General features: G+C 40.1%; 1 protein-coding gene across 2 annotated transcripts in view; it reads left to right on the forward strand.

Annotated features, from left to right (window-relative positions):
* The window catches only part of SERPINE2 (serpin family E member 2), a 39746-nt gene extending 16111 nt beyond the window's left edge, over positions 1 to 23635 (forward strand). Inside the window, exons 2-9 of one of the 2 annotated variants that reach the window (XM_073359930.2) lie at positions 6955 to 7230; positions 11882 to 12109; positions 12954 to 13151; positions 18039 to 18237; positions 18379 to 18479; positions 21643 to 21729; positions 22474 to 22557; positions 23038 to 23635. In XM_073359930.2, the coding sequence (XP_073216031.1) occupies positions 6975 to 7230; positions 11882 to 12109; positions 12954 to 13151; positions 18039 to 18237; positions 18379 to 18479; positions 21643 to 21729; positions 22474 to 22557; positions 23038 to 23075 (1191 nt within the window). In that variant the 5' untranslated portion in view covers positions 6955 to 6974 and the 3' untranslated portion in view covers positions 23076 to 23635. The remainder of the gene's footprint in view (positions 1 to 6954; positions 7231 to 11881; positions 12110 to 12953; positions 13152 to 18038; positions 18238 to 18378; positions 18480 to 21642; positions 21730 to 22473; positions 22558 to 23037) is intronic. The other variant, XM_073359929.2, reaches the window with a different exon arrangement.
* The last annotated feature ends 138 nt before the right edge of the window (positions 23636 to 23773 follow it).

Genomic DNA, 23773 nt, shown 5'->3' on the forward strand with positions numbered 1-23773 from the left:
TGGTTCTTTCAGAAGGACGTATTTAGCTTTAAATGGCAGATTTTAACTGTGGGTTTATTTCATCCTAACACAACTGTTTTATTATGTTTGCCGTCCACTGTTTAGCTATGTCCAGATAATCTGTAGCTGCAATAAAGGCACTGACTAATAAAAAGGAAGAAATAAGGGGGCACTGATTTGCTTGTGCATTACTATTGCCTACCTGGTCCAAAGATACTTGGCTGTCAGACTTGTTCCTTGCTGCTGTGGTGGGGGTACTTTATGGCCTCAGACTCATCGTGTGACTCTTCAAAGGGTTGGCATCAGAGACTCAACAGGCCTAGAATGTCCTGCTGTCAGAAGAGCCTATTTTTGGTCTTGCTCTTACAGGAGTAATCAATTATTTTTTGTCAAGACTCTGGACCTTGGACCAAATTTTTTGGTCAAGATATAAACAATGATAAGTAAATAAAAAGATTTCGGGGTCCATTCAAAAGTGTCTGGTGGTGCGGATTTTGCTCGCGATCTGCTTGTTGGCTACCCTGTGTTACGCTCTTCTTGATTCTTGGCCATTTTAACACTGTCTGAATAGGGAAACTCTGACTAAACTAAAGAGAACTAAGTTAAGAAATATTTGGGGACTGGAGGGAGCTCTGAATTTGTGCTGTCTACTGTATGAGGATGAGTGAATTTGACATATTCTCAGGAGGCTGAGATAGATTGATGGCTCCAAAACATTGCAATTCCATTGAGCTCTTGTGTCCAAGTGTGTAGTGGGGGAAGGGAAATATCCGTATAGAAATTAACATTGACATTTAGTGTGAGAGAGAACGAACAAGTGCCATGTGCGCACAAAACAAGTGTGGTATTGAATTGGGATGTGAGAACTCAAAGGAGTATGTCCTGTATCTTTTTAATCAGCCGAAGAGCAAACATACCACATTGTTGCTCTTACAGTTAATCTTTAAATGTACAGTACCTTAACTTCCAACTAGAGTTAAATGTGGGTGGTAGTTTGAATTTGTCTGGACTAATTAAGTAAATCAACATGCTATCGATCATTCTAAATAATGGTATTCAGTAAGGCATTAACATAAAGATGTTTTCTGTAGGATTCCCAGGGGCAGATGCACCCCTCATAAAATCACTAGCTTATGGCATTTTAATTGTGTCTCGGTTGAGAGTTGTAGCATAGAGGTAAAGTATTGAATCTGCATGGACAGTTTCACTCTAAATGGGGTTCCTTGTCTAGATGAGAGTTAATTAAGACTGGCAGAGTGATTTGAGGAAGTCTGCATTTTGGGGGGTTGTACTTCCTATAATGTGTCAGCTCTGTGGATCAACAAGAATGTTGACCCTTGAGACCAACCAGCACCTTTCAAAAGCCCTAATGTCTATAGATATTGAAATAATTAACGACCCTCAATGCAAATCAGTTAAGATAATTTTAGTTTCTCTTTAATCTATTATATGTCCTGGGTGTTTTGCTTCATAAGTGAGTGTGCAGTGATCTTTCTGTGTGAGGTGGATTATTGACTACGTTGTTGTCATCTCATATTTTGTGGAAAATTACATCTTGATCCTATTTACACTCTGTTTTTTTGTCTCCTAGGATGGTCAGTTCTACTTTTTGTTCCATAACATTGCAGAGTTGAAAATGCTGAAATCCATGCCAAATTCATTCATAATATGTGGAAGTCGTTTCTGCCATGAATTAAAACAAGCTCATTAGTAAAATTAGTTTGTGTGTCAGTCTACTGTTATTACGCTGTTTAAAGTTGTTCTGGAGCAGGCTGGGTACAGCAGGGGCTAAATGATGAATGCGATATAGTTAAGATTGCAACATGCTTTTAAGTCTAACACAGGGCCAGTCTTAGGGGAAAATGGCACACTTGGTGAACTTGCATTTTGGTGCCCTTGGCCCCCATGGCTTCCCCAGGCTCCTCTTCCTCCCTTTGCCCCAAAGGTCTTCTCCCCCCTCCCCCACGCCCCAATCCCTGCACCCCCTTCACTTCTAACTCTTGCATCCCCTTCCTGCACCCACGTGGAGAAACTGACCTGGATGCACAATGTAGCTGGCATTGCTGCTCACTCCCCCCCCGAGACTGCTGCTCCTCTGCCTCGCACACCCCTAGGGGTATGTGGGGTGGCAGGGGAGCGAGGAGCAACATCAGGGTTCCCTGTATCCAGGTCACTTTCCCCGCCTGGGCTACGTAAGGAGAGGGCACAAGAGCAGCAGCTCCTGATGCCGCACAGCAGAGGTGGGGAAAGTGACCTGGATCTAGGGAGTCCTGGTGTGTGTGTTTGGGGAGGAGACTGTGTGTGAGAGTGTGTGTGTGTGGGTACAAACCACTAACAAAAGCCAAAGCTGGACAAAACACTAGCCATGTGCTGCTCCCACTAAAAGGGAACCATCACACTATCTCATCCTTCACATTTCTCATATGAACTACCAGGGCTTGAATTAAACTTTTGTATTAAATTGGGGCAAATTTAAAAACTATTTAAAAATAAAAAATACGAAAAACTTTAATACATTTTATTTACAGTGTCCTTATTCATACTGTTCTTGCTAGTCCTTCCCCCAGGTAGAGAGGCACAGAGACTAGGATCAGGACCAGCTGTGCCTCCAAAAGACAAGGCCAACCCTCCAAATCAGACCTGACCTGCATCCCTCCCCAGACCGAACTGGATCTGACCTGCATCCCTCCCTAGTCTGAACCCCCCGAACTGGACCAGACCCATATCCCTCCCTAGACCAGGGGTGCTGGTGAGGGGATGGGGCAGGAGGAACTGGAGGAGGTCCGGTCTCCCCCAGGGGCAGTGGTGGGGGGATGAGGCAGGGGGCACTGAGTCTCCCCCAAGGGTGCTGATGAGGGGATGGGGCAGAGGGCACTGGGTTTCCCCCAGGGGCACTGGTGGGGGGATGGGGCAGGGGAATCTGCAGGAGGTCCAGTTTTCCCCGGGGATGCTGATGGGGGAATGGGGCAGGGGGCACTGAGTCTCCCCCAGGGGTGCTGGTGGGTGGAGGGGGCAGGGGACAAACTTTTACTTAGTCAGCAGGCACCTGCTAAGCACAGCCCTTTACCATTTCAGTGCTTGTTTGTCTGTCTGTCTTAACAAGGAAGGTTAGGCAGGGATGGTGTTACTTCTGGGGAAGTTGACATAAGAGAGACTGTAAATTGTTCACTGAATCATAAAAGCAAAAAACAAACCTGACTTGACTCTGAGAACATGGACAATCAATATTAAGCTCTCTCTTCTATATTTGCTGCAAGCTGCTACAGTGCTACATTCATGCTTAAACAGTATGGAAGAAAAATATTGGTGTCCTCTTAAAGCTGTGTGAGCTATTTATAACAATTTATCTGATGAGCGAATCCATTTTTCTGTTCACAAGCGAATTCTAACTTTTTTCGTATTTATGCATTTCTAATTGTCTGAAGAGTCAATATGAACATATTTCAGCATATGGATTGATTGTGAACTGTACTTGTGCCATATCTACTGAGACTGGTGATTTTTGTCACATGGTATTGTTTCTGTTCCCTGATTGGATGAATGCAGAAAACTGGGATTTCATTATACCCATCCTGATCTCTTGCTTCTCTCAGAGAGAGGATTAGGACAGTTTGTGGAGCTGGGAGGAACTAGGCTGACAGGATTAGGGAATTTTTAGAATATTTTAAAATCTTTCTTTACCAAGCTCCTTGAGTCAGGCCTTACCTGGCACATAATTGTTAAATAAATAAAATTACCTGTTGTAGAATTAGTTCTGGGATCCGATTTAAGAGTAATTGCATATTGGCATGTACATGCATGGTCCCAAGCCATGCAGATTGCAGCAATATCCTTATCTGTTTATTTAATTGCCTCTGATTGGAGTTTTTGCCTAGTCCTGCAAAGTGTAAAATCCAGTGTCCTGTTAATATTGTTTAAACGTGTTATGCAAAAGCTTTGGTTTAGGGTTTTGGCAATATTGTTCAGTGACAATGTATTGTTCAGACACTTGATCTTGTTCCATTTACATCACTGTTTCACCTATGTACCGAGTGCATTTACTGAGTTCCTGTTTTTTGTCAGGGTTTGTCAGTCAAAAAGATGCATGTAGGCCAGGAGGCAAGCTTAACATGGACATTACCAGCATAGTTTCATTGTCATAACCTGGCTTGCCTACAAATGGCAGGACATAGTGACTTACATCAAAGAAACAACACCTTCACCACCACTCCTCCTCCCTCTTGGACTGGACAAACTTTGAAAAGGAGGAAGTCTATTATTTCCTCATCTACCCAAAACAAAATTTGACACTTAAGTTTGTTTACAAATATATTAGTACAAGTAAACCCTACTAGTAAGAATGTTCATAAACAAAACTAATAGTCAACATGATGGATTGAAATTCAGCTTCTAGTTCATCTAATTGACTGAATAATTTTTCCTATTATTGGTCCAGCTCTAGCCTATGTCATGGTTCTTGGGGGAGGAGGACAAGGGGAAAAAAATCTTACCTGTACAGGTCAAGGAAACTGTACTAGATTCTTGCTATCAACTGTGTTGTAACTAACATGGTGGTTGTATTGTATTGTGATGTGGATAGGATCTCAGTTACCTCTGTAGTTCCCCTTAAAAACTTTATCAACTGCTACTGTTCAAATCCAGTTTAGTCTGCACTATGCTCAGAGAGCTCCAACTCACTGTTTTGCAAACTAATAGTTGCTTTTACATCAATCCTTTTTAAGAATGGTTCTAAAAATTTTCAAAAAAAGTTTAAAGTTTAAAGGGCCACCACTTTAGGTTGATAGGCAAGACGTTTAAAATGAACATAGGCAAACGGTTCTTCAAATCCTAAAATAAAAAGCTATCTCCCCTCCAAACTAAGGACTGTAACATGCATATATACGTGAAATACTGAATCTGAATTCCTTTTCTAGATAACTTAGTAAACCAAGACCCATGAATTTCTCTCTGGATACATCTCTCTGGATACACTACAAATACAATTGTGCTGGGGGACTAGGTTGGGTCATGGCTATTCTTGGGTGCATTTAAATTGTGCCTTGGTTCCATCTGCGGTACAGGAGGAAACCATGATTGAATTATATCCCTTGAACTATGCTATAGCCTTGACAAATACAGCATTTCTGGTTCTTCCGTTTCCAAGGTTTTAGCAGAGTTCAAGTACACTGATCGATCATTGTTGCTTTGCACCTTGTGCAGTCATTTACACTCATGCAAGATGGGTGCAAACTGTTCCCATTCTGACCTGGTAGAGTTTTACATCTCCTTTGTAATCCGTTTGCTCTAATGTAAATGACTATTCAAATTTCAGTACAGTGCTGATTTTGGACATTGCCAGATTTGCACTGAAAGTCACTGTGTATATGAATGACTTGTACAATTAGTGCTCTCTGGAAACTGCAAATGCAACAGAGGTCAGGATCTTCAAAGGGAGAAGGAATGAAACCATTTATAGAGCTTTTGCATGTACTATACAAATTATCTGAGTTTTATTGAGTGTATATAACCTTTATATACATATATTATAAAGACTTATTAGATAATGATTTTTGTAACTGGTCTTCAGTAAACCAGGTAACTAGTGACTTTTGTATGTTCAAGGGCTACTGCTTTGGAGCCTTCTAAGTAGTTTTTGGAATACACACTAGTCCATATTAGTGCAAATAATAAACAAGTCTCCTATGGTGAGGGAAAAGAAGGTTTTATAGTTGGAACAACTAAGACCTCAAAAGACAGTAAAGGGTGATGTACTAGTGCATTATTAACGTCCGAAAAATCTGAGCTCTTCAAATATGCAAGTAGGATGATGCATTTCAAATATGCAAGAGGAAAAAAGATGATCAATTACTCCATAAATTATGCTGGACCAAGTTATCACTATCAAGTTGTATTCAATGACACATCTATTTTATAACCTCTGTGCTCCTACAAATAAAGCTTCATAGGAGAGCTATGTTGTCTTATGAATAGAGCTCTGGTTGGAACTCAAACCTGGTTTTTATTCCTGGCTTGTCATTGGCCTGCTTGGTGACCTTGGAGCACTTGCCCTCTTTGTGCCTCAGTTTCTCCATCTGTAAAATGGGATTGATGATACTGACATCCTTTCGTAAAGCACTTTGAGATCTGCAAATGAAAAATGTTATATAAAAGCTAGGTAGTATTTATAATACAGAATAATTCAAATGCAGTTATGCTTTACTATAAGCTAACTGGGTGACTCTTAGTAGAAAATCATATTTGGAAAAACTAGAAACCCAATACCAGCTTTTGAGAAGTTAGCAAATATTAGTAATCTTTCTTCTCTGTGAAAAATGCCAATTATGCCTAAAGTTAACCAATAAAAATGTAAAGTAAATTGGACTACTGTATTTCAGAGTTAACTGCAGGTGTCAGGTCTGTTTTCAAATCACTTGTCCTCCTTCTCTTGTGTGCATACATGCATCTCTGCTTTTGATGGACAGTTGGCTATTGTGTGTACAAGTGCATCAACTATCCTTGTGAAGATGTTATGGTGTATTTGCCTTAATCAGAAGTAGTGCACTCTAAATCCAATTGTATGAGTGTTGTGATAGTTTGATGTCTTAAAACCGGGATCAGAGTCTATTAAGACACAGGTAACTGAACTTGGACTTAGTCTGTTTTAGTGGAGTTTTACCTGCAGCATAAAATAAGCATATGACTCAGCACAATTGTCATTCTTTCTGCTTCTGGAAGGCTCTGGACTTGGAATAGTAGGGGTACTGAACTTGAGGTTTGAGGCTTATTGGCAAAGCTATGTAAAATTTTCACAAAACATCCACTACATATGCCTGACTTTGTCTAATGTTAGAGAGACAGCTACAACTACACTGCATTTAGTGCATGTAAGTGTAGCAGAGAATTTTTATGCTCATGAAAGTGGTCTTTAACTTTTTTGTTTTGTTTTGTTTTTGTTTGTTTTTTTGTCTCCTTTAGGTTATTTTTGTTTAGAAATCATGAACTGGCACTTCCTTCTCCTTTTCACCGCTGTGACTTTAACATCTGTGTGGTCCCAGTTCAATCCTTTATCTCTTGAGGAACTTGGCTCTGACATTGGAATCCAAGTTTTCAATCAGATAGTCAAAGCTAGACCTCAGGAGAATATTGTGGTTTCTCCACATGGGATTGCATCTGTACTGGGAATACTTCAGCTGGGTGCTGATGGCAAGACAAAGAAGCAGCTGACAACTGTGATGAGATACAGCGTAAATGGTCAGTTTTTATCTGTTGTTATGCAGGTTTTTTATACAGTGATTCATAAACTTTTAAGGCTGGAAGGACAATATATTTTAATGGGGGGTTCTTCAAATTCTGCTACATTCTTTGCATCACAAGCCAGTTTTAGTAAACAATGATCAGCACGAAGAGAAGGCCATACCTCCTAAAATGTCTCCTACAATATAGGCTACCAGATAAACATGGACCCAGTTTAGGTAGAAAATTCAAATTCCATCCCTTCTCACTGATGTTGGTGCCATGCTTTGGGGTGACCTATAAACTATTTATGTGGAGGATATGGAAAGATATATGGGGATAATTTGAGTCTCTTGAGCTCAGAAAATCAGTTTCTGCCATTCCAAGTACTCCTCCAACAACAATACAATCTACTTGGTCCAGCTACATGGCATTACGTGCAGCTTAAGCATCTCTTGAAGGACACATTTGATCCGGATGTGCTTGGGAGCACCGGAGACTCCAGAATTGGTGATGTGTAGAGAGCTCTCTAGGTTCACCTGAACATCTGTAGCCTGTTATGTCTTCCTGACCCAAAAGATCCTCCTGAATTTAGATTGCCTGTACCATGACTGGAACAAAGATTGGTGTGTTGTTGACCCCTGGCCTGTGGGGAAGTGCCTTGCAAACCATTTAAAAGCTCTACTATTGATCTACAGTTAAGACTGATCCAGCAGAAAATTATTTCTTCTTCGAGTGCTTGCTTATGTTGATTCCATTCTAGGTGCGTGCGCGCCCACGTGCACAGTTGTTGAAGACTTTTGCCTTAGCAGTATCCGTAGGGTCAGCTGTGGCACCCCCTTGAGTGCTGCACCCATACATTGGTATATTAGGCGCCACTGACCCAACGCCCTCTTAGTTCCTTCTTACCTCCCATGAGGTTGGAGTGCCTCGTCTCGCCATTCGCAAGAGCACGAGCGGTTCTTCATAGACCTTTGTTCTACCTAATCTGTACATCAGTGGTCACCAACCGGTTGATCGTGATCAACTGGTTGATCTTAGAGGATCTCCCAGATGGCCAGATTCCTCAAGGGCCTTGAGCACCTCTACCCACATGTCGAGGACCCTGTTCCCCTGTAGGACTTGAACCTAGTGCTATCACGGGTTCTCCTTTCGAGCCTTTGGCTTTCTGTCCTCTCCTTCTTCTGTCTTGGAAGATTGCATTCCTGGCCACAGTGACTTCAGCCCACCGTGTCTCGGAGATTCAGGTGCTCACCTCCGAACCACCCTATATGGTCTTCTACAAGGACAATATCCAGTTGAGACCCCACCTGGCTTTCCTGCACAAGGTGATCTCTGTTTCATTCAAGCCAGGACCTTTACTTACCAGTCTTCTTTCCAAGGCCGCATAAGTCAGAAACGGAGCTTAGATTGCATGCCTTGGACTTTAGGAGGGCTCTAGCCTTCTACATCAACAGGACCAAGCCATTCCATAAGTCTACACAGTTGTTCATTGCAGTGGCTGACAGTATGAAAGTATACCGTGTATCCGCCCAAAGAATTTCTTCTTGGATCACTGCCTGCTTCTGCTATGATCAAGCGAAGGTGCTGCCCCTGGCGATTGTCACCACCCACTTGACCAGGGCACAGGCCTCTTAGGCTGCTTTTCTGGCCCAGGTGCCTATCCAGGACATCTGCAGGGCGACCACTTGGTCATCCATCCATACGTTTACATCCCACTACACACTTACCCAGCAGGCCTGGGATGATGCTGGCTTCGGTAGGGCAGTACTGCAAGCTGTGAAACTGTGAACTCTGAGCCCACCTCCATAGATACTGCTTTTGAGTGACCTAAAATGGAATCAACATGAGCAAGCACTCGCAGAAAAAAAACGGTTACCTGCCTTTTATAACTATTGTTCTTTGAAATGTGTTGCTCATCTCCATTCCATTACCTGCCCTCCTACCCCTCTGTCGGAGTTACTAGCAAGAAGGAACTGAGGGGGTGTCGGGTCGGCAGTGTCTAATATACTGACACATGAGCACAGCACTCAAGGGGGCGCCACAGCCAACCCTACGGATACTGCTAAGGCAAAAGTCTGACAGCTGTAGGCGCGGACACACCTAGAATGGAATGGACATGAGTAACACATCTCGAAGAACAACAGTTACGAAAGGTAGGTGATCATTTTTGTTGTTGCTGTTCATACTGGTTCCTGTGTAGGTTACAGTGTGTGGCCTTGCCAAAATATATTTCTGCTGGAGATTTGGGTCTCGTAGAGCCACACTGGCTCACATGTTTTGGGACTGTCCCAGGATACAGACCTTGTTGGCAGTTTCAGCCAAGGGGCCAAGAAATGAATGAGACTAAACAGTCCTTGTAGCTTTACAGATAATCTCTGCAGCACAAAGTTGAAGTCCAATGCCAGCATAGTATGGGTAGATTGCAATGCCTCTATCCCTGTTGTACTACAACAGCCTTTAATTTAAGATTTCAGAAATTATTGGGCAATAAAATTATTTTTATATTTAGTTTCTTATAGGCCTCTGAGCCCATTTAGTTGGCGGGCTCTCTTTTGGATCTTTTGATGCTTTTTTGGCTTTGCTTCTGTTTCTTCTGTCAAGATCCCAGACTCTCTAGCCTTTCCCGGGCCGCCTTTCTATTCAAACATCCCTTTCTTTCAGTCTCTGTTCCTGACATTGGCATAAATCCCTGTTATTCCTCTACCAGTTCCTTTCCTCTAGAGAGTAGGGTGAGAGTACTTGCTGCTTCTTAGCATGCCAGTGAGGCTTAGCAGCAGCACAGAATGCTGGCACTTACAGAATCTTAAAGGAGCTGTGTTTATGAAATGTGAAACCTTCCAAAAGGTGAGTACATTTTCAGACCTATAAAGAATGAGCAATGTTGATGTTTTCCTGTAACACACTGTCCCCTCCTTAATTGCTTTGCTGTGCAGTTTTCTGTGTTGTGTACAGCTAAATGATTTAGTGTTGCTTAATAAAATATCCAAATGTTGAAGATTCAAATCCTTTTATGGGGTAATCTTGAATTTAAAAGCATTTGAGTTTTCTAAACATAGCTATTTGCAAGAGTTTCAATGCTTCAAAATTAATGAATTTATTCAGTTTTGGTTGACTTAGTCTAACAATCCTAGACACATGAGACAAACTTTTCTGTAGTGTGACCCATATCTTAATATAAAGAGTCTCATGGACCACCACCTTTTTTATGTTTGCATGGACCTCCTCTTCTCTTGTTCATGATTGCCTAATAACCCTGTGACAGCTACAAAAGTTGCTTACTTGGAAAGGTAACTCTAGGGACGTATTTAAAGCATTTTTAGCTATCTTTTAATGCAATTTAGTATCTAGAAGCAAGGAGGAGAGCCAGTACCATGTGCGCAGCCAGCTCTCCCTAAACCACCAGCAAATTTCAGTGGATGACTAGTGGGGTACAGACTAACTTGAAAACATCCGTTATGGTATGCTCACCAAAAGAATATGTCCATAATATTGAAGACTGTGAATACACGGAGATCATGTGATCTGTCTTACTAAAGGAGTCACAGTAATGTAACCAGCAGGGCCAACTATTGAGGACTTATCCTACATGGAGCTGAAATGGTGGTTGTTGAATCTTTTGCTTTCTTTTTTTCCCTTCTCAGCTCCTTTTTTGTGTGGCTTTTTAGAAGCATTAATGACCGAACTGAGGTGTGACCAATGTAATAGTTTTCCTGTGCTGCTCTAAGGGCATGTCTATACTTACGGGGGTCATAACACCTTCCTTGGAAGACCACTCTTTCATAGAGACTTTTATGGAGCATATTGCAACCTATTAATAGTTGATACCTTTGGATAAATACTCTGCTTCTGATTAGATGTTGGAGTCTAATACTGAATTTCCTTACTAGTGTAGCCTAGTCTTCAGATTTAATTTTAGTTTGTTCCGGAAACTTTCCAAAGGTCGGTCTCTCTCTCTTTTTTTGGTTAGCACACAGTTTCCAGAAAACTTTTTTATATCCACTCTATTCCTTACTGAATGGAATGGAGGGATCAAAAATGACTACCTTAGTTTTTCAGTTTATGGTCTAGTCCCCCCCCCCCCATGACTTCTGCCTCTTAGGCACAGGAATAAGGGTAGTTCCCCTGGTCCTTCTACTCTGAGTGGCCAGAATGAATATTCCTATTCAGTTGTAGCTGCTGGGAAGATGAGGACTCTCATCCACAAAATAACATTGTAGTATTGTGTTAAGTTGCAGTGCTGTAAACATGTCAGCATAGGGTCAGGATGTTGCAGCCTAATTTATGTTGTGGCTCTCTAGTGTAATTGATGACAGTTTAACTAGATTGTTTTTGTTTGTTTGTACCTATTCAGGAATAAACATTTTAACTGTATTGTCCATGCCAGAAAGTTATTGATTAATATACCACATCAGGACTCTGATGTACAGTACAAGGATTAGACAAAGAGCCAAATTCTTCGCTGTGAAGTAGTGTCCTTCAGATAAGTCAGAGATCCTGTTGCTCAGATGAGTGTTTAAGAATGTCTGTCAATGGCATTGGTATTCTTTCTTTACCCCATCATGTTAGTGTGTGTGTGGATGTCCGTAATTACTGGTACAAGTTAACTCCTTTAAAGCTTCTCTTTGATTTTCCTTTCTAAATAAAACTTGCTGTTATTTCTAACTAGGAGTTGGTAAAGTATTAAAGAAGATAAACAAGGCCATAGTCTCAAAGAAGAATAAAGACATTGTGACAGTTGCTAATGCAGTGTTTGTAAAGAGTGGCTTTAAAATGGAAGTGCCTTTTGTTACAAGAAACAAAGAGGTGTTTCAGTGCAGTGTCAAGACGGTGGATTTCGAGGACAAAAATGCAGCATGCAGTTCCATAAACCAGTGGGTGAAAAATGAAACAAGGGGTAGGTATTGAATTTTTTGTGTAACTATGTTAAACACTTATTTTATATACACACTAAAGTTAAGAGAGAGGTAAAAAGTTTTTTAAAAGTGGTGGGAAGACACTACAGCATCTCAACTTATCCCTAGTATATATATTTTTTTTAACTTGGGTGCACCTTGCCTAACTACTTGGAGATGCATGGTATCAATTGTCCTTTAAGAGTCACTTCTATGAAGCTAATTCCAGTGATGTTATTTTCATAAACAAAGAGAAACTGCAAAACTTACCACTCCCATTATTCAAAATTATCTACATATTGCTGAGGCCAGAGTTCGGGTTTTACATTACAGCATAATTAGCTTGTGTTGCATCTTGGTATCTGTTGGGAGATGAGTGACATCATGGGGATGCTTGCAGTGTGTCATTGATTGTGGTAAAGGCAATAGATGGGTGGCAACAAGTGTTGGAGATTTTTCCTTTTAACTTTCATTTCCAGGCTGTGGCTGATTCAGCCTTAATTGTTTACTAAACTAAGCACACAACAAATGTTGCTAAATAACGCCCTACCTGAGCACAACTCTTAGATGGGTGCTAGAGTGTTCCCTTGCTAGTGAAAACTAAGATCCTAATACAGCTGCCACTATACTCAGTAAAATGACTCCACTGATGTCAGCGGGCCCTGAAATGAGCGGAGCTATAATTCTTCAGGCTGGAGTTAGCAGCCATCTTTGCTCCAATTCAGAATGAATGTTACCTAGTGAATTACAAAGTACATTGGCACTTCTGTTTCCTCATGACCAACTGGCTTACATTGTGACAGAAAATGCTCAATTTCCCCACTTCCTTTTTTATTTTATTTTCAGGTATGATTGATAATCTCTTATCTCCAGACATTATTGATGGTGCTTTGACCAGGTTGGTGCTGGTAAATGCGGTGTATTTCAAAGGCTTATGGAAATCTCGTTTTCAACCTGAAAATACAAAGAAACGCACATTTAATGGAGCTGATGGGAAGACTTACCAAGTACCTATGCTGGCCCAGTTGTCTCTGTTCCGCTGTGGTAAGCTCAGGAGCTAGTTTCTTGTAAATGAAACACAAAACTTTTTGCACTGTACTCCTTTCAAAATGTAGGCAAAGAAGGTTAATGTATGTGTTTGTGGGGGGGATACATAGCATTCCTGTTTGAGTAGATATTTGTGTTGAAAGCTACTGTTGGTTAAGTGGGAAAACTTTTTAAACTCGTATCTCCTGTGGATTAAACCTTGAGAACTGTGAATGGTCTGCACCTTTGGAAATCGGGTGACTTTTATTTAGGTGCATTGTTTTAGATGCTCCTGTTCAAAACCTTTGGCCAAATAGATAAGAAATAAAATGTGTCCTGTCCTTAATCAAAAACCTATCTAAAGTAGAAAACCTTAGAATTACTTTGTTTTTATATTGTATTTTACCCATATATTGTGGGAAGGAATATGCTTTAAAAATCTGCAAATAAAAATTAAAATACAGAGTTCTTTAATAGCAGGCCATAATAAGTGTAAACAAAGCATGCTTAAATTCACTTTAGATTCTGAAGTAGTGGACAGCTGGAAACAGCTTTTCAGACAATAGCCATTAAATCAAGGGACTGAGTAGCACAGGGTTAGTATTTTAGTTGTTTACCTCTGGAGGCCAGCATTTAAATTCTAAATTGGGTTGCAAGTGAAAAGGAGTTCACTGGATTCAGCCTAATTTCTATGTCTGTCACAAAACCAGAACAGACGCCCACATGACTGGCAGCCTCTACTCAAGAGTGCCAGTACTGAAATGAGAAAAGGAGTACTTGTGGCACCTTAGAGACTAACCAATTTATTTGAGCATGAGCTTTCGTGAGCTACAGCTCACTTCATCGGATGCATCATCGGAGCTGTAGCTCACGAAAGGTCATACTCAAATAAATTGGTTAGTCTCTAAGGTGCCACAAGTACTCCTTTTCTTTTTGCGAATACAGACTAACACGGCTGTTACTCTGAAACCTGAGTACTGAAATGGGTTTTGCTGGTCAGGCTCACAGTGCATTGGCAGCATTTTTAGAAGTGTGTATGCATGTTTTCTGCCTGTGGTCTAAGATGAGAGACATGCTATTTGTAACTTGCTTTTGTATGCACTAAACACAGTTACAATGAATAAATGTAGAAATATATCTGAAAAAATAATGTTACTGGTAAAGGAATGTACCATCAGCTTGCCAAGAGGGCAAACATAAATGTATTGCCTCTATTTTTTCGCTTATAAGTGATCAGTGTTAAAAATGTGCTCGTTTAGCCAACATAGGAGCTTAAAAATAGATCACTCTCTGGTTTAAAAAATATGAAACTATTTTGTACCTTGGCCATGTCCTGAAAATCTTTACACATTAAAGCAAAAATTAAATGCTTAAGACAGATAAAACTTGAGAGCTGTGAATGAAAATCACGTATTGAAATATTTAGGATCTATACTTCAGCAAATGACCACACGTCACGGTCAGGTCTTGCTTACAATTCTTGTATTACCCTAAAATTCATAGGGCCAGAATCTGATGTAAATAGGGAGTAACTCTTCTATTACATTGTTGTAACTGTGATTAGAATCAAGGCCATTATTTTCAAGGCCTTTAGATGGAAAGTATTAAGCTTCCTGTTTCAGAATTGAAACACATGTTTCAGGTTAGGTGTCTTAATACAGTTGAATGCAGAGGTTCTCAGATTTCTTAGTAGTGTGAGAAGCATCTGAGGAGCAAAAACATCTTGTAGATACCCTCCATCCCCATTTTCAGCTCTGAAGATCACAGCATCCTATGGCAACTACAGCAACTGTTTGGAAACCTAGTATGGGAAAGTAAAGTGTGTGTTGCTCTTTTTAAATGTAATTTAGCCATTGTGAATGAGGGAAGCTGTCAACATGTAATCACCAGGCTCTCTGCGGACCACTAGTTTGAGAACTACAAGCTTAATGTAAAGGAGATAATGAGACAGAAAACATTTTCTTTAGTTGAGCTGGAAAAGGAGGTGAGCTAGAAAAAGAGGTAAGGTAACTGCTCCCTTCTACCATCTCTGTAATGAGCTGATTTCATGCAAGCAGTCTTAAGGTTGCAGAGTTCTGCTAACAAGGTTAATTTTCTGGTATAGAAATCCCTCATCAATTTGGGTTGGCATGCAGATGGGGATTTTGATCCAGAGTGGGAAGTGTAGTGAGATGTTGCTGCTGTGTAGTGACTCTGTCCCAAATATCAGTCTCTAGCACATTGTGATCTGTGCACATAGACGAGCTCTTCTCATCTGAGAGACTCCTTTAAGTCTGCTCTGATGAAACTTGTTCTTTTGGCACTTGTCTAAAAAGCCATATTAACTGAAAAAAGGGTGGAGCAGGAAGAGGGACCCTATTCAACTAGGGTAGCCAGCTGCCTGGTTTTTGACTGGAAAATCCAGTTGAAAAAGGGACTTGATTGGTGTCCAGTCAGCAGTACAGTCTGGATACCCAAAGTCCAGTTACAGGTGGCAGCAGAGGCACTGGGTCATCACCTTTGCCAACCCCTATTCAGCTGGGGCTGCCTCCTACCTGCATCGGATGGCTGCGAGTCCCTCCCAACCTAGGGAGAGGGGAGTAGGAGGTAAGAGGGGAAAAGCAGCAAACAATGAGGAGATGTGGGAAGAGGAGTGAATGGGGTGGAGCCTTGGAGGGAAGAGGTGGGGCGGAGGAGGTTCTGGCACTCCTACTGGTGTGTCTAGTTTTTAAATATTTCAAAGTTGGCAACCCTATAAAGGGACTGTCCACTCAAGACAATGTTACAACAGAATCTAAATGCATAGAGCATAACACTGAGGGAAGAGTTTCCTTCGTGGTCTTACAAGTAAGTGCTTTTCAGCTAAATATGTAGGCAGCATGCTGTCCACCCAGCTGATGATGGTAAGAATTCTAGTTGATAAAGGATTCCCTGTCACAAAAAGGAATCTCTTTGATTAGGAAACCAACCTATTAGAGTCTATCAGCCTCCAACGTGTCTCCAGAAAAGTAAAGAAAATAATTAGCTTTAATTATTTAATTTAATTTAAATAAAATGCTAGTAATTAGACATAGGAAAGACTCTCAGATTGCTAATGGATCTTCAAGTTGCAATGCAGTCCTCTGAGATGGGACATCTATAGATAAACTGCTAGCTGTAATCCTCCATGACTAACACCTGTGATGTTTTGTTAAAGTACCAGTTAGTGTCTTGATAGTTAAAAGGGTCTTTTAAGAATCTTAGCATGAGCTGAGCTGGCTGGAGGCCTATTATGGTGTGTAATGCTTTACCAGCAATAGGAGCTACTTGTGGAAATCTCTTTACTCTTGAATAAATTTCAGGATGTCTTTTTATTGCTTTCTTTTTGTGAGAAGAGATGTTATTGTGAAACAAGTTTGTGATTAACTTAATTTGTTAACTTCTTCCTTTTTTCTGTTAACTATAAAATAAGGAGAACTTTAGTCCATTTCCCAGATAGATTGTGTCCTGGAACATATAAAATGGTTTTCAGTTCCCTTAGCCTTTTTGACCACTTATTTTCTTGTAACTCTGTCTCCATATGTATTCTTTGCTGATCAAGATCCATTCAAGTAGCTAGACTTTTTTTTTCTACTTTCTTTTCCAACTGGTAAACAAGCCTGTTGTGCTTTTCATCAGCCCTGTTAGTGTTATTGCATAGTACTTTCAGTTTCATGTCCTAATATCCCATAACAGAACAAGGAAGAGGATAGTCTGGGTTTTTTGTTTGTTTCCAAGTGGTATGGAAATAGTATGCTACTATGCTCATAATAGTATGCTACTGATGTAATTATGGTCTTTAACTAAAGTAGTTATGGTCCCTGGTGGATTACCAGCAGCAGTTTGAATGCTAGCATAATTTGTATGTAGGTGTTTATGCTGGAAAGTTTTATTAGGATGCACCATTGGATTTATGTCTAGCCACAATAAACTGCTGCTAAAGTAGCATCACATGGGACAAAAAAATCCAATAATCTTTTGAACGATCACATACTGAAAACTGCCTTTTAAAACACTAACAGGATTTTGCATCTTTTAATAATAATGGAAAGACCCCTATTGACTTCAGTGGCCTTTGGATGAGACCCCATGTATGTTTACCCACTGAATATGGTCCTGCACATTACAGATAGTCAGTGGCCTGCTACAATCTGTTGTGCATCATGTGCTTACAAACTGCTGGCAGTCCTATCCTGGGCAATATCTAAGTTCCTAAGCTTGTCTTTTTTTTTTTTTTTTTGCTACCCTCTGTTCTTATTGTTATCTGTGTCCTTTACTTGCCTACCTTACTGTTTCCAGGGGAGTCTCCTTGGTGAACTGTAGCAGTAGGCTCTTTTACTCACAGTTCAGAAGCAGCACAAGATTCAAAGGGGTTCAAATGCAGATGTTGTGGCAGTTGGCAGAGACTGTTAAAGACTCTTTCTGATCCCCAGTGTACCATAGTCCTTAGAGGAAAAGAAAACCTGCTTTACAAAAGGAATCTCGTGCTCTCTTTTGGATGGTCTTTTATTTCCATCATGTCTCCCACCCACTACCGTTTCAGTAGATGCTGATGAGACTCTGAAGCAGGCTGCAGCATGGCTATTTATATTTTCAAAGGAACTCCAACAATCCACCAAGTAATATTCATGTAACTTGTAGAAACTAATCTGAGACACCATAGAGTAGATTTTTTGGCTCTATCTGCATTGCATTATCAAATGTAACATTTATATAGACTCCATGCTTGTTATGTAAGTGAACTCTACTGGAAGATGGTAACCCAACTGTGACATTGAGACTTTACAGTTACAATAATATTAAAGCTTTGCCAATAGGTTTAACATTTTTACTCACTACTGCTTTTGAATATCCGAGGTTGAAGGCTTTTAACTGAGAATTATGACTTCTCTCTCTCCCTCTCCTTAGGCACAACAAGTACCCCAAATGACTTGTGGTATAACATAATTGAATTGCCTTACCATGGCGAAAGCATCAGTATGTTGATTGCTCTGCCTACAGAAAGCACTACCCCTCTCTCTGCCATCATTCCTCACATCAGCACAAAAACAATACAGAGCTGGATGACAACCATGATACAAAAGAGAGTGCAAGTTATTTTACCCAAGTGAGTACTAATATCTTCCAGTCTCTTCTCCCCCCCCCCCCAACCCCCAAAATAAGGAATTCTTCTATAGTCCTTCTCAGCACTTAAAGCAACATTTAGTCATAATTCTGATGTCTCTTCTATTTTGCATGCTGCAATCAGGTTCACAGCAGTAGCAGAAACAGATTTAAAGGAGCCTCTGAAAGTACTTGGCATTACAGATATGTTTGAGCAGTCAAAGGCAAACTTTGCAAAAATAACAAGTAGGTTGTCTTGTTTAAATTCTTCTTCTTCCGGTTTTTGTTCACGTTTTCTAGAACTGCTGTTTTACAATTGCAATTATTAAAACAACCTGCTGCTTTGAAACATTTCCACCAAAAGGCAAACATCTAAATTAATAACAAAGTTAACCATATGGTGTGTCTTGCGAGAAGTAAATAAAATGTTATGAGGCATTTTCACAGTCAGAGTCGTACATTTTCTTCAATATTTTTCCTTTTGGCTTACAAAAAAATCATGTTAGATGAGACCATAATGGAAGATGTAATTGAGGCACTTTTTTTCTTTTACAATTTGTTCTATAAACTTTGCATCAACAGACTTGAGAGAAAGGAAGGATGTCTGCCAAATTGATGGTAATGTTGAGTAAAAATGGAACAGTCATTGAACTGCCTAATTGATCCATAAACTTTTTTCTCTTTCTGACAATGGAGCACTGACTTCTAAAAGAGAACTGGATGTCTTGTGGCTATGAATTTTATGTCACCATCAGATTTCTGATTAGTTACTCGGGGGGGAAAAAAAAAACATCCAAAACAAAAAGACCTTGCTTGTTAACGCAACTCATTTATATCTCTTATACACTTCTCCACTTGAAATAAGAGATTAAGTTCCTTTTAGGGCTATCGAACGGTTAAAAAAATTAATTGCAATTAATTGCAGTTTTAATCACACTGTTAAACATTAACAATACCAATTTAAATTTATTATAAATATTTTGGATGTTTTTCTACATTTTCAAATATATTGACTTTTATTACAACGCAGAATACAAAGTGTAGAATGCTCATTTTACATTATTTTTATTACAAATATTTGCACGGTAATAAAAGTGCAATGTACAAGTCGATGCATGAAGAGGTATATGACTGTATAGCATATCAGGCACATAAATACCTTGTAATGCTGGCTACAACAGTGCCATACAAATGCCTGGTCTCACTTTCAGGTGACATTGTAAATCAGCAGCAGGCAGCAGTATCTCCCGTAAATGTAAACAAGCTTTTTGTCTTAGCAATTGGCTGAACAAGAAGTAGAACTGAATGGACTTGTAGGCTCTAAAGTTTTACATTGTTTTGTTTTTTTTGAGTGCGGTTATTTAAAAAAAAAAATTCTACATTTGTAAGTTGCACTTTTATGATCAAGAGATTGCACTACGGTACTTGTATGCGGTGAACTGAAACATACTATTTCTTTTGTTTATCCTTTTTACAGTGCAAATATTTGTAATAAAAATAATATAAAGTGAGCACTGTACACTTTGTATTCTGTTGTAACTGAAGTCAATATATTTGAAAATATAGAAAATATTTATAATTTATATTGGTATTGGTTAGCAGTGCAAGTAAAACTGATTAATCACGATTAATTTTTTTAATTGAGTTAATTTGTTTTGAGTTAATCACGTGAGTTTACTGCAATTAATTGTGAGCCCTTAGTCCTTTATTTTATTGGAAGCAAAGTGTTCTATTTAAACAGTTTTTAAGGTACTCAGGATGAATTTAAATTGTATTACCTGTTGCTATAATTTCTGTATTTAAGAAAAAATTACTCTGATTACAAATTTTCAGTTTTACCTTTAAAACCACAAAATAAGCTCAGAATCTAAGATTGTACCAGTAGTTTTTAAAAATTATTTGTGTTGCTGCATCTTTAGGGTAAACTATGTCCTCCAGTCACCTAGACATTTTCTATCCCATTTATTTTATTACTGTCATCATAAACATAATGCACTTAATCAGTGAGTGAATTGTGCCACTGATTTCTGCATCACTAAATAAAGCCAGGGCAAAAGATTCTGATTTTGGACATTGTCCATCACCATGTGTTTGTTTTAATTATATACACAAGCATGTGCTAATACTGCAATGGCATGTATACACAAATGCCATAGCAGACTTGTTTAGTGTGTTAAATTTCATATTAGCACTCTTTCTGTGCTTTGGCTAATGTATGTGTTAACTAATAGCAACATTGTGCCTGTGTTAATACTTCTCAATTTAACAACTGATATACTACGGTTATATAAGAAACAGTCACGCAGAAGTCCCACTAATCCATTCCTTTACATGAAGCATATTGTATGCTTTCTCTGCTTGGTGTCATCAGATTGGCTGCTTCTGTAGTGATCAGATCCAGCAACTGCATCTTAACAACAGGACAAAATCCTCTTGCTTACACCATGATTTCAATCTTTACTAGGATTGCCAGGTGTCCAGTTTTTGACCAGACCACCCAGTCGAAAAGGGACCCTGGCTGCTCCGGTCAGCACTGCTGACCAGGCTGTTAAAAGTCCGATCAGCAGGGCTAAGGCAGGCTCCCTGCCTGCCATGGGTCCACACAGCTCCCGGAAGCAGCAGCATGTCCCTACTCCAGCTCCTATTTCATAGGGGCAGCCAAGGGGCTCAGCATGCTGTCTGCGCCCCAAGCGCTGGCTCTGCAGTTCCCATTGGCCAGGAACCATGGCCAATGGGAGATGCGGGGGGCAGTGTCTGAGGAGGGGGCAGCACACAGAGCTGCCTGGCCGCACCTCTGCGTAGGAGCCGGAGAGGGCACATGCCGCTGCTTCCAGGAGCTGATTGAGGTAAGTGCCGCTGGGAGCCTGCACCCCGACCCTCCTCCCCTGTGCCTGCCCCAGCCCTGATCCCCCTCCCATCCTCTGAACCCCTCAGTCCCAGCCCAGAGCCCCCCCGCCGCTGTGCTCCAGCCCTGATCTCCCTCACGCCCTCCAAACCGCTGGGTCCCAGCCCAGAGCAGCCTCCTGCATCCTATATCCCTCATCTCTGGCCCCACACCAGAGCCTGCACCCTCAGCTGGAGCCATCATCCCCTGCACCCCAATCCTCTGTCCCAGCCCGGTGAAAATGAGCGAGGGTGTGCGACAGAAGGAATGGGGGAGATGGAGTGAGAGGGGGGGCAGGGCCTCTGAGACAGCATGCAGCGGGGCAGGGCAAGGGTGTTTGGTTTTGTGTGAATAGAAAGTTGGCAACCCTAGTCTTTGCTAGAATTGTAGCAGCCTTCTCATGCTCTGCTATACAGTTGGTCTGCCAGATACAAGAAACTTACTACTTTGGAAAACTTTACATACAGTATAACAAATGTATAACTGCATGTTAATACAAGTGCTGTTCTTGTTTTGGTCACACAGGAACAGAGAGCCTTCATGTATCTCATATTTTGCAAAAAGCAAAAATTGAAGTTAGTGAAGATGGAACCAAAGCTTCTGCAGCAACAAGTATGTAGTTCTCTCTCTGGTTTAATTTAATCCTTAATTAAAAGTAACTATACTAAAACAAATTAATTAGATTTTCTCTGAAGTGGGAAACCTTTTGTGAACGCTTAAATTGAGATCACTTCAGCAGAAGCACGTACTCAGAAAGGACAGTAAAAAATCAAGTGAATTTTACCATTGAGAGGTGGTTTTTTGTTTTTGTTTAAGTGAATTTTATGTCAATACAGAATTAGTTAAACATAGCCTTCCACAAATTGTAAACAGTCTCTTCACTCCACTAGCTACCTATAGAACAGCATCAAGTTTAAAATTTAGTGGCCAAATCCTTGACTCCTAATATGCCTCCTTGTGCTGTTCCAGAGGCACGCATTTATGCCACACTGCTCTAAGATGGCAGCTGGGTTTTCCTGTAGGGGAACAATCTTGAATTTTGATGTTAATTATTAGTTCTTCTCTTTTTTGAATGGATTGTGTGGTTCTGGTGAGCAATATAAGAAGGCTCATTTGCAATAGATAGCATTGGATAAAATGGCCTCCTGTGGCTGACCCATGCTGCCACTGGTGATTATAAAACAATTAATAAACTGATGCATGATAGTGAAATGGAACATCTAAAGGAGCAAACAAATATCGAATGCAAATCATAAACCTGTTTGATGCTTCATATTTGCACTGTTTGTAGTGTGATAGTGTTTGGCTTGTTTAATTTTCCATCCCATTTTTCTCTTCTTTCACTTTCTTTGGAAGCTGCAATTTTAATAGCCAGGTCTTCCCCTCCTTGGTTTATAGTAGACAGACCATTTGTATTTTTCATCCGTCACAATCCTACAGGTAAGCAAAGTTTGTATTATTTTGCGTGCAAGTTGAGTTCATACAGTATAATGACTACATGCAAACTGTAATTTCTAGGTGGGAAAGCTTGAAGCTGTCCAGTAGGTGCTGCTAAAACAAATACAAAAGATGCTTCTGTCTTATGCTTTTAACTTTGTTTAAAATAAACCAGAAGAACTGGAAAACCTACTCCACAGGAGGTCAGACTAGATGATCATGATGGTCCGTTCTGACCTTAAAGTGTATGGGAGGGTCTTGGGAGAATCTATATTCGTATACACTCCAAACTCACCTAAAAACAAATAGTTTGTTAATCTACAGTTCCCCTAACCAAAACAAAGAAAGCTCATGGAGTGTGAAACAGCCTTCTTACCTAGATTTTATTTGAATGCATTCTGTAAATGTATTTTTCAGTGAATGCTCTACAATACTTACAAATTGGATATATGTAGTAATATTAGTCTTTATTTAATCCCTTAGGTGCAGTCTTGTTTATGGGACAAATAAACAAACCTTGAGTACGGAAAAGGTTTTCCTTAAGAAGCAAAGTAGAGACTCATTTGATACATCCTTGCTAGTTCCGTTAAATATTTTCGTACACTACTTTCACTTCACTCAAGAACTAGTTTTTAGCCTGCTGTGACTAGATTTTGAAAAAAGAGTCAATGTAGTTCTGGTTTTGTGGGAAAATACAAATTGAAAACTATGATACCTTTTCAAAATGTCTAAAAGATTCTTTGAACTACTGAATGGTTGCCTATGCTAACAAACTTACTGAGCTTTTTCTGTCCTAAGAATTTTATGCATAGTTCTTGTGGGAGGGTTTTAACAAGAGCATGACTAAACAAACCATTTCTGTTAGCATTGATTTTTCTGTGGAAAATGTCTTTGGGTTTGTAGATGTCCCTTCAACACTATTTTTGCCCTTGAATGGCTTGATGACTGGGTATCTTTTGTGGAACTAGATGAAAAGCTCTAGCAGTTTATTTTATATAATGCATGTAACACTGAGGTAAAGTTTTAAAGAACTAATGTCTTGATAACACATTTGCATTGATGTCCTATTTTACTGTAATGTAAACTTGTCATTGCTAGTATTCACTTTGTATTGGATTTAAATTTTATATCTGTTTTTGTACAAAGGAAAAATAAAATGCATTATGAACAGTCAGAGAAGCCAAGGTATCACAGCAATGTGCTGGTGAGCATTTGTGGG

Source organism: Lepidochelys kempii, chromosome 9 (genome assembly GCF_965140285.1).
Source record: "Lepidochelys kempii isolate rLepKem1 chromosome 9, rLepKem1.hap1, whole genome shotgun sequence".
Lineage (NCBI taxonomy): Eukaryota > Metazoa > Chordata > Testudines > Cheloniidae > Lepidochelys > Lepidochelys kempii.